Raw genomic sequence first — 15,230 nt, forward strand, 5'->3', positions numbered from 1 at the left:
TTAAGTGCACATTCTTTTTGTGCAGATAGTGGAGAATATAAATTTACTTTCCAACGTTTGGTACTTTTTTAATATTCTCAAACAGGTAAACCAACCAAATGAAAATGACCAACAAAAAAAAGTTCCTCCCTTATATATGGACCCTTTGAAAAATGACGGTCCATCCCTGGATTTGACGATCTCTAGCAATTCTGCTAAAGAAAATTCTGTTGATGACCTAGGTACTAAAAAGGACCATCCTTCAAACATTCATAAAACAAACAATTTGGGCAACACAGAGAACTGAGAATCCTGCATGTTACTGAAATTTCATTAGAAACTGATTATGATGTGCTATTTAAAGCATTTCAATGTATGGTTTAATCAAGGAAATTCAAATGAGGTTTGAAAATGACAAATGGGAGTCTTGGATATCCTTTAATGATCACAATGAAGCATTTAATGCAATCTGCCATGTAATGAATATCAAAATTAATAATTTGAACATCAAGGGTGCTCTGTGTGATGGGGTAGCCAAGGATTTGGATGTACTGTATTCAAACTTGCAGACTGGATTGATACAGATGTAAATGTAGCTATGCTTCCCCCAAAGAAAGCCAAAACCACCAATGTAGATTATTGCTCAGTCTAAAGGGGTTTTCATCATCATCTCCTCCTCCTCCTGCATCTATTGACGCAAAGGGCCTCGGTTAGATTTCGCCAGTCTTCTCTATCTAGAGCTTTTAATTGAATACTTCTTCATTCATCATCTCCTACTTCGCGCTTCATAGTCCTCCTGGGTCTTCCTACTCTTCTAGTGCCTTGTGGAGCCCAACTGAACGTTTGGTGAACTAATCTCTCTCAGGAAGTGCGAAGAGCATCCCAAACCATCCCCTTCTACCCTTCATAATGATCTCATCAACATATGGCACTCCAGTAATCTCTCTTATAGTTTAATTTCTAATCCTTTCCTTTCATTTAACTCTCAATATCCTTCTGAGGGCTTTGTTCTCAAATCTACTAAATCTGTTGGAGATTGTTTCACTTGTCCTACCATGACTCATGTCCATAGAGTAACCGGAAATTATTTCAAGATACTGTATACAAATTTTTTCAAAAGAAAGTGGATACTCAATTTGGAAAGAACAGTTTCCTCATTAATGTCAAATCACAAACACAAGCTGTTGTATTGTCCAATTTACAGGCTGATAATAATGACATAAAGTTGGATGTCAAACCCCATCTAAACTTTAGTTATGGAAGGGGACCAGTTTTTAATAGAGACTTATGAGTTTACGTAAGAAGAGATACTGGCCATTTGTCCTTTAACAGTATAGAAAGTGCATAAAGTCCCTGGAACATCAATGATTATCCTTACTTTCCAGGATGTTGATATGCCTTTCCACATTGACATAGAAAATGAACGGATTAAAGTTTGATCTTTTAAGTAGAAGCCATTCCATTGTTTTAATTACCTTAGATTTGGGCATTCTTCTAAAGTGTGCAAGAATGAAAAAAATGTGTAGTACTTGCTCCAATGTTTACCATGGAGAATGTACACTAGAGGCCAATTATTTAAACAGCAATTTGAAACTTAAATCTACTGATAGATGCCAGCAATATAAGTTAGAAGAGGCTGCCCTCAATAAATCTAGTAACGAACATATAACTCGAGCATGCCAAGAGGCTATTGAGTAAATCAACAGGCTATATAAAAGCATTGAAATCAGAAGGAAAAATGTGACAGGAGACATCCAACCCACCAATTACTGCCAGTAGTTCCCAAATAAGTAGCTACATTCTGATAGCATGCTGCATGATAGGGCAAGAATATCACCACCTAAGGTTGTTGCCCACCTCTATTAACCTTTGTCCCTCATTGCAAACGAGAATACTAACCCCTCTCAGGCTGTATCTTTTCCTGATTTGATGGAGGTTCCACATAAAACAAAGTTGTCAGGTGCACCTGTAGTGGGGAAAATGCTGAGACCAGATAAATCACCACCTGTTAATCAGAAAAGAGAGAGACCTCCATCTCTCTCACCCCCTTCCATTAAAAACACCAAAGTTATGATATTATATAGATATGATATTTTGTTTTTTGGTGTTTCAGATCAACGCAAAAACATGAATCAATCAAAAATTCAAGTCGAGATCCACCATCTTCCACAACAATTAGGTAAAAAAAAAACATGAAAAAGGCAAATGTAAAACCTAACTTAAGAAGACCCTCTCTTAGAAGCCTGCAGGAAATAATTTTAAATAAAGAAAACTGCCAATAGGAAGACTTCTAAGATGTCTTCCAGAAATACACCATAGTTTTTTCTTCCATTTTGCAGTGGAATTGTCAGGGTTTAAGAGCCAAATATGAAGAACTTGATCCTTATTCATAAGGACTCCCCTATAATTTTATATCAACAAGAGAGCTAGCTTGATGCTAATACTCCTTGTTCTCGCGAGTATATCAGCTATAGGACATCATATGTTCAACGAGCAGGGAGCCATGGCAGAAGTCTTATATACGTTTGTCAAGATGTTCCCCAAATATCTTTGTCTCTTCTTACACCTCGGCAGGCAGTGGCATACAACTAGATATAGGGAGAAAATACATAATGTGCTCTTCCTACTGGCCTCCAAATAATAACATTTTGTATGATGATTTAAATGATTCAACTCCTCCCTCAACCTTTTCTCTGGGAGATTTGAATGGTAAACATCTTTATGGTGTGATGTTTTAGCAAATGCAAGGGGGTGATATTATATCATCAGTTGTGGAGAATGAAGATTTAGGACTCCTTAATACAGGAGAGCCCACACACTTTCATATCCAGACAGGTACCTTGTCATGCATTGACTTTTTAATTGCAAGCTCTAACTGCCCTCTCAATTTAGATTGAAGAACTGATGATTGGCATACTAGTGATCATGCACCAATCATCATAAACACCAACATTAATCCCCCTTTACAAAGGTCGCCATGATGGAACTTTGACAAGGCGGACTGGATTAGATTTCGGGAACTAAGCAAAATTGAAGGGAATGCAGAATAATTTTAATGTGTTTATGATGACATAGACTTAATGAATAGAACCCTCCACACAGCGGGGGTCGATTTCAATTCCCAAAACCACAGGGATATTCAAACAGTGACCAGTCCCCAGGTGGTCTTCAGAATTAACTACCTTGCGCAGAGCCACAAGGAAAATCAATGACTCGATTGCGTAGATGCTGTAAAGAGGAAAATTTGATGTACAAAAAATATTAAGCACAGCACAGTTCAGTTGTGCCATGAAAGAAGCTGGGCACCAGTCTTGGATATCTTTTGTTTCCTCAGTCAACTGTAGAACACCACTTTCTTCTGTATGGAGGAAAGAAAAAAAGGTTGGCAAATTTACCCCCAACCCACCACCAGTGTTGAAGGTGAATGATCAGCATGTGACGGGAACAGCTGAGTTTAGCAATGCTTTGGCCGATCATATCTCCAATGTATCATGTAAGAGTGAAAAAGCTCCTGGTCACCAGTATACACTGGCTTTCCTGGTGTTATAATGAGTATGGTTGATTCTCCAGTTGGGATATATGCTCAAGCCTTGGTGTCATTGGTAATCAAGACTGAGCAGCTTTTCCCTTATATGTCATACTCCTGTAAAATATATATAAAATCTCAAGTAGACTGGAATGTCATTTTGACTGATATTTTGTCTTGGAATTAGTCACAAATGTATAAAGGTGTTGAGCTCCTTGTTCTCTTGAATGAGAATCTGGTCAACAGAATTGACAGGCGTATCCCTTCTCGTGTGTTAAAATACAGAGTAAAAGACAAACCCTGGTTCAGTGATGATTGTAGACGTGCTTTTGTTCCTGTACAAATACAGACTTTTGTCCTTTACATGGGAGTATATCAGCTACCCCCCAAAATTGGGGGAAGTGCCTTGGTATATGTATGTGATGATATCAGCGAAGGTGGGATACGGCTGTTAACACTGTCAACAATCGACTGGTTGTTACCAGTCTATAGGGGGAAGCACCACCCCACTTGCTCAGTGACAAACTACTTTGATTTCAGCTGTGAGTGTGAATGGACTTTCTCACTTACTTGGACTTACTGGCTGAAATTACCGGTGAAACTTTTCCAATTTTTCTTTTTCAGGATTGCTTATGCATGCATCTCGATGAGGAATGCCAGACATGCACTTATTATGCCCGGGAGTGTTGAGCTGTAGGTGCAGCACTTTTATATCTAATAGGGAGACTGATCCTCACCTTCTTTTCTTGGGTTGCAGCGGAGACTCCTGTACCTAAGCCTCTCCCTGCGACGATTGTCGGGAGTGGCCATCCTCCCAGTGGGAAGTGTACGGCAAGAGGCGGAAGAAGCTTGAAAGGGATGCTTTAACTTTGGGGTCTTCCTCGAAGTCTAAGAAATGCTGACTTCTCTCCTTGGTTGGTACTCTCCCCTCCAGCTCTTCCCAATCACTCTCCTCTGGAAGTCACTGTGGGAAGAGGGGTGGCCCTTTTACACTGAGGAAAGAAGCTATTACCATTATCCCTTGGTGAAACAAGGAGGGGTTGGGGGTGGTCTTTTGCTCGAGGGCAGTTCAGCATGGTGTTCAAGATTCCTTTTGTGTCTTATGTGGTTCATTGCAGCTGAAGTGCTCCCCTTTGAAGGCCAGGCTAGTAGAAGTGTTGGCTTGGGGGCCTCGGTATGAGTGTTTCTGCTCCTGCCGAGGGTGCTACTGGCTCATCCTCTTCTAGAGCTGAGAGTATAGAGTCTTTCCCTCTCAGTCTCCTACCCCCAGAGCCTTCTACTTCTTCTGCAAGCACTTGCCCAGCTGAGCACCTGTGGGTTGACATCCGTGTGAGTTTCGTCCCAGCACATTCCCCTGCCAGGCGGAATGTGCGTACTGAGCAGAGAATTGTTTCTTAGCACTAAAGCAGAGACAACCGCTTTCCCTCTCCATTTTGGCCTGCAGTCTAACGCACAGCAAACTCAAGTGTGTATTGATGCCCTCTCCTGTAGTACCATCCCCACAGGTAGTTCAGAAATGGAAACGCATACTTGGAGCACTCTAGGAATTCGAAGCTTCCTGGAGATCACAAGCGTGCACTCCTGTAAATACTGTGTGAAGGTCATCCTTATGCTTTGACTGCGAGGGACTTGTGTAGTCTTTGGTGAGTTCAGCTACCTGCACGCTCATGCCATGTTCAGATTGCTATCCCCTCACGTGAAGTGGGGTATATCACTTCTGCTTGCTATTAGCGCACACTATTAGCTCGCCCTTCCATGGCTCGTGCTCATTTGATGACGTCTGTGCAAACTTTTAATTTTTTGTTAGCAAATGCAGTTTAGCTTTGAGTTCAGCACAGTGAAGTACAGCTCAAATATCTCTTCCCTTCTACTTTGCACGGGCCGTGATTGCTATTGGCCATCTCTTGGTTTACGAGCTGTAAGTTCAGGCTGATATATCTAATGATAAGCCTGAGGTTACTGGGTTGGTTTTTCCAGCCAGTTAGAATGACTTCCTCCCTTCTAAGGATGAGTCTCCTATGATAAAGAATTGTGGTTTGTATTTGTATAGGAACAAATGACAAATTTTGAAAATAATTTGTATTTTTCCGAACGATACAAACCCAAGTTCTTTACTCAAACCTTCCCGCGATCACCACCCCCTGAAGTAAGTCCCGGCTGCAATTCAATTGAGATTACAGTGAGCTAGAGGGGTGGTGGTGGCTTCCATGCAACCGACAGTGTAACTACCCAGCTTGGTTGTTTACACCTCTTTAGAAGTTTAACTGCCGTATTCCAGCCTTCGCTATTACTCTGTTCTAATCCTATAGTAAAGAACTGGTTTGTATAATTGAAAAAAAAAAAAATTAATCAATGTAATTTTTTAAAATAATTTTTAGTCAGGATGACTGGGAATGTTGAATTGGGGTATGCAAGTAAATTGGTATGCTTATAGGCTTTTTTCTAGGCTACAAAATCCATAGCTTTGACAGAGCACTTATAAAAGTGTTGATACGCAAACAAGTTTACAGTCCAGATCATCGTCCTTGTGTTATCTGGTCAGCTGAAGATTATGGCTTAGGCCTTTTACACTTTTCTTTAGCCTGAAAGCTTCCTACATTACACATCTGTCCTCAACTTCTTGGATACATCAATTACTACTTTAAGTTTACAAAAATTTGTAAAGAACATCACTATGATGCAACATGAAAACAGTTTGTGTGTTTACGGTATTTCAGTATGGCAGGAAACTTTAAAACGTTAATCCATCTTCTGTAACTTCAGATTTCATTTTCTTTAATTTTGAAGGATATACTGTACATATAAAGTTGAATATAGTTAAAGTATGATGTAGCCATTTTGTGCCTCTTTTATCTAGGTTTGCTTTCGCTTAATATTTTAGTGAAACTGTTAGTAAAATTGAGGTAGTTATAAAATGTATGGAATGTATCAGTAAATAATTTTCATCTAATTTCTTCCAATCAGGTACAACCCTTCCTGTATTTGAGAGTATGGAAGATGGCGTCGACACCTATGAATTGACTGGGTTATCACGAGGTGGTCAGCAAATGGCCAAACTCAAGATTAATTACAAGCGAGCTATTGAGCTATTAATTGAATTGGCATCACTTCAGGCTTCCTTTGTAACCCTGGACAATGTTGTTAAGATAACAAATCGCCGTGTAAATGCCATCGAACATGGTAAGTGGGATAAATTAAGTTATGGGTTAGGAGTTTGGTGTGCATGGAATAACTGTACAAGAGTGGGTAGATCTATTAATATTTTTTATATAAAAGAGAAACTTATGTTGGCGTAGTAAGATGTATTTCAAGATGTCATTAAGGTAATTTTACTTATTTGCATTTTTAAAAAAGAAGTAGCAGATGTGGCTTTCAAAGTACCCTTGTCATATGTGGTAGTGAATGGCAGCACTGCTGCATTGGTAGATCATATCTCTTTTATCTTTTAGTTGTCACGTTGTGCTCAGTGCTCAAGCCCATGTCTACCTAGACTTCTGATTGTGATTTTGGTTTTAGGAAATTATATAAAAACACATTCTTCTTTATTTAATTGGAGGGGATATCTTCTGGCTTCTGTGTGTTCTTGTGAGGGTTGTTAAATGGATTTATTGCCAGGTGATAAAAATCCTCTCTCTCCCTGTTATGTGCTGGTGGCTGAAGTTCCTCATAGAAGGATTATCTTCTGGTAGTAGTAACTCATATAAATTATTTTGTTGTAAAGCAAATTTTCTTTTAATTCAGGGGGAAAGCCAGGGAAGACTAGGTTTATTAGGTGATAAACAAGTATTGTTTTTACTAACAACATGATCACGCTGAAGAGGTTGCCATACAAAGCCAATTTTCTCGGATAACCAATTTTGAAGGGGATGCATCCAAATCCCTGTGCGCTGCGTGTAACCACATGTGAAATATCCACTGTAATATTGGAAACATAAGAAACCTTTTATGTTCCAAAAGACAGTTTACTAATAATGAGTCAAATACAATAGAATGGTTATTTTGAGTGGTGCAAGTCAAGCAATATATCAATGACTAGAACTAGTTTTGATGATATTGTTAGAATTTTACCATTCCTTCCATTTCAGGCAATTGGGGTTATAGAGCCCTGTTTAATTCTGTACTTAAGGCATGCAGGGTTAGATTTATCCATTTCATGTATTATAGCATATGTGTTTAGGTATTTTAATATTTGAATACCTCCAGTAGTCAGAGAGAGGAAATGGGTATAAGCTCAATTACAACAGATCACGAGAGGGAGGAAATGCAGTTGGGGGTCATAATATGTAATAATTGCAAGGAAAAAAGTGGAAGAAATAAAGAGAAGAAAATTATAGGTTTTTAAAAATTACAATGATGATAGGGGGTTACATAGTAAATATAATTTCAGAAATGCCCCTCAGATGGGTTGACAAGAGAAATAATTGCTTGAACAAGAGTTTGAGGCAGCTATAAAAACAGAGAGAGAGAGGAAGAGAAGCTAATCATAGTACCTGACATGAATGGCAGAGTCTGGAAGAGACAGGATGGATATGAGAAAGTGCATGGAGGCCATGGGTTTGGAATTAGAAATGGAGATGGAATGATTTTATATTAGATGGCTTAGAGTTTTGAATTGGCATGTATGAACACCTGGTTTCAGAAGTTGTATAAGCACCTTAAAACCTATGAAAGTGGAAGAGTGAAAAGCCAAATAGATTACATTTTGGTTAGAGGAGCTGACAAAAACAATGTGATGAACTGTAAAGCAATTTTGGGGGAAGCAGGAGTTAAACAACATAGACTAGTAGTGATAGATTTTAAAATGAGAGGTAGAAAACTCAAGAAGAGAAAGAGGAGATCTAGAATAAAGGTTTGGGACCTTAAAGGAAAACATGGTGAGCAATTTAATGAGGATTGTGAGAGATGACTTGAAAGGTTGAACTTAAAGATTGAGTGGCCTGGTTAACAGAGGAAAATATCTGGATGGCTATGAATGAAATGTGTAGGGGAAACGGATGAATTAGTGGAATAATAATAAGAAACAGGGGAATTGGTGGGTTAGTGATAAGAAACAGGGGATATGGTGTGCCGAAAGGAGAAAAGTGGTCATGGGATAGAGGTGCAAGAGTCGGTTCAAAGAAAATCAAATGCATTTAAGGACTGGAAAGTAAGGCATTTACTGGGGGCAGAAGAACTGTACAGAGAAAAGGAAAAATATTCTAGGAGGAAAGTAGGTACAGCTATTTGGAGACTGGTAGAGCAATTAAATAAATGGCAAGGAACAAGGGAAGGAGAAAATAATAATAAGATTTCACAGTACTACATTGGGTCCTTCTCTCAGGTTACGGTTCTTTCCCTTTGCCTACACATATACCGAATAGTCTGGCCTATTGTTTACAGATTCTCCTCTTTCCTCATACACCTGACAACACTGAGATTACCAAACAATTCTTCTTCACTCAAGGAGTTAACTACTGCACTGTAATTGTTCTGTGGCTACTTTCCTCTTGGTAAGGGTAGTAGAGACTCTCTAGCAATGGTAAGCAGCTTTTCTAGGAGAAGGACACTCCAAAATCAAATTACAGTATTATTCTCTAGTCTCGGGTAGTGTCATAGCCTCTGTTCCATGGTCTTCCATTGTCTTGGGTTAGAGTTCTCTTGCTTGAAGGGTACACTGGAGCACACTATTCTATCTCATTTCTCTTCCTCTTGTTTTGATTAAGTTTTTATAGTTTATATAGGAAATTTTATCTTAAGAAAATGGTTATAAAGTGAGTCTAGGATGGGAGGAGGAATACATGACCTTTTTTCTTCACTTTTCATTCCCCTCCCTTGAGGTGCAGTGCTTGGACCGTTATGTTGTTGGAACAGATTTTGGTGTAGGTAAGAGACCATAATGAGCAACTATTCTCTTAATTTTAAGATAAAGTGCTTATTTCCTCATCTTCCTGACGAGAGTGAGGTTAGATGATAATGTGAACTCAGTCATTTTATTTATACACACACCATCCTATTAGAATGCAGTTCTTCTGTGACCACCTATGGCAGTAACTTCTCCCTTTCTCCTGTAAAACAGGCATAGGAAGTGGATTGTAATAGACACTTGTGCTCATCATAAGCGCCGAGCGTTTAGATATTTGCAATTTTAAGTCAGTCAGTTTGGTTAAATGAACTTCCTCCCTCCTAAGGATAAGTGTAAGGATATCCGTGTATGAACATATCACAATTTTTTAAAAACAATATGTATTTTTCTTAACTATACAAATCTGAGTCCTTCAAGTTATTGTTTCTACCTCACTCACCACGCAAGTTCTAGGTGAAGGTCAAAGTGGCTTCTCAATGAGCTGGTATGCAGGTGGGCTTCCCTCCTAACCACCGTTAACTACTAACACATCGATACAATTTTTCATAGCAAAGTTTTTAACTTTGCTGAAATCATACTCCTATTAAAGGACTCAAGTTTGTACAGTATAGTTCAGTACTGCTGTACAGTATTTGAAAACTATAAATGGCCTCTCTCTTAACTTTACTACAAACCTACCCCCATCAGTGTGAGGGTCAACAATATGAATATGAGGGGCGGTGCATAGAAATAAACAGAATTCTGATAATAAATTTTTTTGATTTTTTATACTCGTCTGATGTTCATAAATATGGTCACTCTTCTCCCCACTGATCAGTGGTATTAAGAGTATAAGGAATACTATAGTTTTTACTTCTAGACTGACAGACAAAAGATGGTGTGTCGTGGCCAAACTATTGCTATCACTATTAAATTGTCTCATTACTTTATTAGAGGTCTGAATCTATTGGAAGAAAAAAGGAAAATTTTATAGTTTTTTTTTTTCTAGGTAAATGATGATATAACAGAGCTTTAAAATACAAACTTTATGAACTTGTGAATTTAGAAATAAAAAAAATTTAATACTGAAATTCCATTTTCAGTCTTACAAAGCTCTGTAATTCTGTTTGGTTAATTTTGAGAGAGTACTTATTTTGATTTTCATTTTCCTAAGTGATTATTTTTATTCAAGTATTTATTCACCTTTAATTACTTTTTATATGTATATTGCTATACTCGTTTTGAATGTGTGCTTAGTATATTATGACCTACCTGCTTGCTTCTTACAAATATTTGTTCATATTTATTGCTATACTTTGATAAAATATCATGTACAATACTTGCAAGTAGTAGTTCGTAATTAATTATGAACTCGTCAGATGTTTTACAGATACGTAATGTATGGATTAATACTATTGGTATAAAACTCTTAATTTAATCTTTCCAGTTTTAATTGCATTAACCTTGAAATATGAAAATTAGTTTTGACATCCAAAGATTAAATAGATGAACTCCTTCCCACATTGTGAGAAGAGTTGATTAAGTAGTAAATTCTGCTGTTAATCTAGCATCTGAGGTTTATTATTATTATTATTATTATTATTATTATTATTATTATTATTATTACTACTTGCTAAGCTACAACCCTAATTGGAAAAGCAGGATGCTATGAGCCCAGGGGCTCCAGCAGGGATAATAGCCCAGTGAAGAAAGGAAATAAGAAAAAATAAAATGGTTTAAGAACAGTAACATTAGAGTAAATATTTCCTATATAAACTATAAAACACTTCAACAAAATAAGAGGAAGAGACGTAAGATAGAATAGTGTGCCTGAGTCTACCCTCAATTAAGAGAACTGTATGTAACCCAAGACAGTGGAACACAATGGTACAGAGGCTATGGCACTAACCAAGATTACAGAACAATGATTTGATTTTGGAGTGTCCTCCTAGAAGAGCTGCTTGCCATAGCTAAAGTCTCTTTTCTACCCTTACCAAGAAGAAAAATACCTCTGAACAATTACAGTGCTGTAGTTAACCCCTTGAGTGAAGAAGAATTGTTTAGTAATCTCGGTGTTGTCAGATGTATGAGGGCAGAGGAAAATCTGTAAAGAATAGGCCAAAGGGAAAATGAACTGTAATCAGAGAGAAGTATCCAATGTAGTACTGTCTGGCCCGTCAAAGGACCCCATAACACTCTAGCGGTAGTATCTCAATGGGCGGCCAATGCCCTGGCCAACCTAGTACCTATGAATTTTGGAGTAATTAAGATTAAAATGGATTTTGATTGATGCAAAAGAAATGGTATTTATTGTAGATTGATTTATTTGTACTTTTAAATCTATTCCATATCCATGTCTTCCATCACTATTAGGTGTTCACTTTCCAGTAAAGAATGAGTTTTAAGTCAATGCTTGTTAATCGTAAAAATTCAGAAATCTGGAAGTTGCAAATAACTGTTGCTTAACAACCCATGTGAAGTCATAGCACTTTTAATATTGTACAATATGACCTCATCTAACCTGTGATTTCTGATACACAGTACAGTTAACATCTTGTAAAGGTTACCCTATTCAAACCCTAACTATACCTTCATGCTACTAAACTCAACTTTTCTTCTACAGTTATAATTCCAAGGTATGAACGCACTCTCCAGTACATTTTGTCGGAACTTGATGAGTTGGAACGTGAGGAATTTTACCGTTTGAAAAAGATCCAAGAAAAGAAAAAGCAGGCCAGAGACAAAAATGAAAAAGCAAAGGCAGCTTTGAAAGAAGCCGGAATTCTGGCAGAGGCAGAGGCCCGAAATATGATAACTGATAGTCATGACGAAGATCTTCTCTTCTAAAACATAAGAATATATGGTATGAGGTGTATTTTAAATTGTGTGAATTTCAATCCCTTCCATTCAGATGAGCAATCAAGTACTGTACTTTTTTGTTGAAAGTGTACTGAATGCTTTTCATGATATATTCAGATTTAGTCCTGTAAATAGATAATGCACAACATCCAATTACAAATTATGTTGCAGATTTATATAATTTTTAATGCCTTGTTTTTTATATGGTCAGCATAATAGTTTGGCAATTCAACTTTCCCAGTCTAGCCTAACATGAGTAGTTACTGTATTCTGATGATTTTTTATTTAAGTTCTTCATTGGAATACCTCATTGTTTATCAAATTTCTTTCACTTACAAGTATTAGAAACTAAAAAGAATTTCTATTTGTGTATAATTGTCTTTTTGTATTGTAACATTTATTACATAAAAATGGTAGATGATAATAGGAAAGAATGTGTATTCTTTGTATAAAACAAGTTTTAAATGATCAAGTTATTTTGTTGTTTCTAATAGTGTATATAATGTACTATGTTATGTGGAAATAAAATATAATATGAATGAACAGACAGTTAGTTACACTTTGACACATTATATGATTTACTGTATTTATTTCTACTGTTTTGTGCCTAAAATTATAGCATAATATATTGACCTATGATTATGGAGCTGCTCATTATTGGTTAGGGTAAGACAGCTGTCATGCAGATTTAAACCTCTTGAGAGCCTTGGTGAAAGGTTGGCTGCTGCCAAAAATAAGGATTTTTAAAGTTACTAATTTTTTTTTTTGTTATAAGCTTTTCAGTGTTCTGTGGCTTTAGGAAGGAAATGATGGAAATTTAACAGCTTGTTCCTATGTGTATACAAACCTTTCATCCTTTAAAATAAGAATGTCTCAAGTTGAGCTGGAATGTCCTATAATTCTTAAATAAGGTACAGTCCCCTTTTGCTTTTCGTGGGTTCATTCTTTGTAATTTCACTCATTTGCAACACAAAGAACTGTATAACCTATTAGATAAAATATCACATTTGCGGATTCACGAGAGGTACTCTCGCGGTGCAATGATTTCAAGCAGCCTGCACTCCTTTACACTGGACTTGCTTCGCTCCACTTCCCTCTCCGCCCAGCACAACATACCATCTCACCATGACTTGCCTCAATCCTGTAGTCTCTCTCTTCTTGTGGGCATCTCCTGCTTTGATCCTTTTTGAGCAGAATCACTTCATGTAAAAAGTAATGTATTTGTATACACTAGTACATACACCCGGACATTGTTTATAATTACGGGGTAATGTTATTTAGACGTGGGTTTCCTACAGTACTGTGAAAGAGACAACACATCAGTTGTTGGATAATGCTTCAAGACTGCTGCGTAGAAATTCGTACGAATATAGTTAATGGTCTTTGTATAAAATATGTACACTTAATCCTAAGGGGCCGCCAAACCGAAGGTAGAAAAAAATTCGCTAAATAAAAAGTATTTGATATTTTGACTCAAACATTTCGCGGAATATCTTAAATATGATTCCTAATATTGTGTTGGCGAAGGTAGAAAAAAATTTGCTAAATAAAAAGTATTTGATATTTTGACTAGCATTTCGCGGAATACTGTATCTTAAATATGATTCCTAATACAGTATTGTGTTGGCGGGATTTAATTGAATAAAAATGCTGTGATGTTACATATAAAAAATAATTTTTATTCTAAAATATGCTATTGGCATTGTTGTTTGTGCTAGAGATATGACACACAGTATGTCATGGATGTACTTGATCATAATACAAATATCAGTACATTTTTGTTTTTTGGTGTTTCCCCTCATGTAATGAAATATCATGCTCACAAGATGGCTGCCCAGAGTGACGTCACGTAAATCTAGGATTTTCTTGATTTCATTTCAAGTGACACTGTCAATTTTCAGTTAGTCCAAAAAACCAAATGTGTCTATATTTACGAATAATATCAATATCCATGAGAGGTTTCACGAAAATATGTGAAAAGTTTGATTATTCCAACACAAATGCAAACCCTTTGCTATTTATAGGGATATACTCTCGGCGAAGCTGAAAGAAGAGCCATGATCATTTTTTGATTAGAGGGGGGTTAGCTCAGGGGTAGCCGACTGCCCAGCTCACTCACACATCTGGCTGAGCCCTGACTTTTTCTGGCTCGGTAGAGGACGGTCATACGGCCGCTCTCTCCCACAAAGACTTGCCTTTCAATAATATTGCTATTCTTTATCTTTCAGAAGTGTGCTTGCTTTTCTCCTTGGAAGTCCCTTGCATACCTGTTCCAGTCCCGAAGGCCGCTGTTGCGGTACCTTCATATCTGCTGTCACCGGGACGACACCTGTGGAGGGTATAAGGAGTGATCTGCTTTGCAGTGGGAGAGGTTCGGGAGATGGAAAAAGAAGGCTAAGCGCGCTTCTTCGTCTTCAGGGTCATCAGTGAAGTTGAAGAAATCGTGGTCGTCTTCTTTGACCCCCCAACGTCTTCCCGAAGCTGCTCCTCCGCCGGTCCTCTCTGGGAAATGGCCGAATAGCAGCGCAGCCCTGTTTACTCCAAGACAACCTTGTAGATCAAGGGATGGTACCAATTCCCTTAGCGAGTCTGTCGTGCCTCTTTCTCCAGGGAGCTTCTGCTTGATTTCTGACTTGTCTATTTAGTCATCACTGGGCATTGATGGGCACTATTCTAAGGACATTCTCTTTGGACTCCTTGAGTTGGGGGCTGAGCGCAAGCTCTCTCTCCTACTTCTTCGGAAGTTGAGCCGTTCCCTGTTGCCGCAGGCGCTATTGCCCATCGGTTAGACTTCTGGTCCCCTGTGACTGACGCAGAATACTAGCGATTCCACGCGATTCCACCAGGGACAGTGGAGGATCAAAGTCTGAGGCATGTTCCCCCATCAGGCGAACATCTCTCTCGTTTGCGAGAGAGAACCACTTGTGTTCAGCGGTCTCCTCACGCCTACACTTCCTCCCCAGTGGTGTGGGTACAGCTTAGTCCTAGGGGATGTTCAACTTCGGGAGAACAAACCTCTCTCCTGAGAGAGGAAGCTTCTGATCT

The 15,230-nt window shown here is 38.1% G+C and overlaps 1 protein-coding gene across 1 annotated transcript in view; it reads left to right on the forward strand.

Annotated features, from left to right (window-relative positions):
- LOC137643961 (V-type proton ATPase subunit D-like) overlaps nucleotides 1-12,417 on the forward strand; it is an 81,385-nt gene extending 68,968 nt beyond the window's left edge. Inside the window, exons 4-5 of the mRNA XM_068376774.1 lie at nucleotides 6,470-6,685; nucleotides 11,950-12,417. Of these exons, the coding sequence (XP_068232875.1) occupies nucleotides 6,470-6,685; nucleotides 11,950-12,173 (440 nt within the window). The 3' untranslated portion in view covers nucleotides 12,174-12,417. The remainder of the gene's footprint in view (nucleotides 1-6,469; nucleotides 6,686-11,949) is intronic.
- The last annotated feature ends 2,813 nt before the right edge of the window (nucleotides 12,418-15,230 follow it).

The sequence above is a fragment of the Palaemon carinicauda genome, chromosome 7, assembly GCF_036898095.1.
Source record: "Palaemon carinicauda isolate YSFRI2023 chromosome 7, ASM3689809v2, whole genome shotgun sequence".
NCBI lineage: Eukaryota > Metazoa > Arthropoda > Malacostraca > Decapoda > Palaemonidae > Palaemon > Palaemon carinicauda.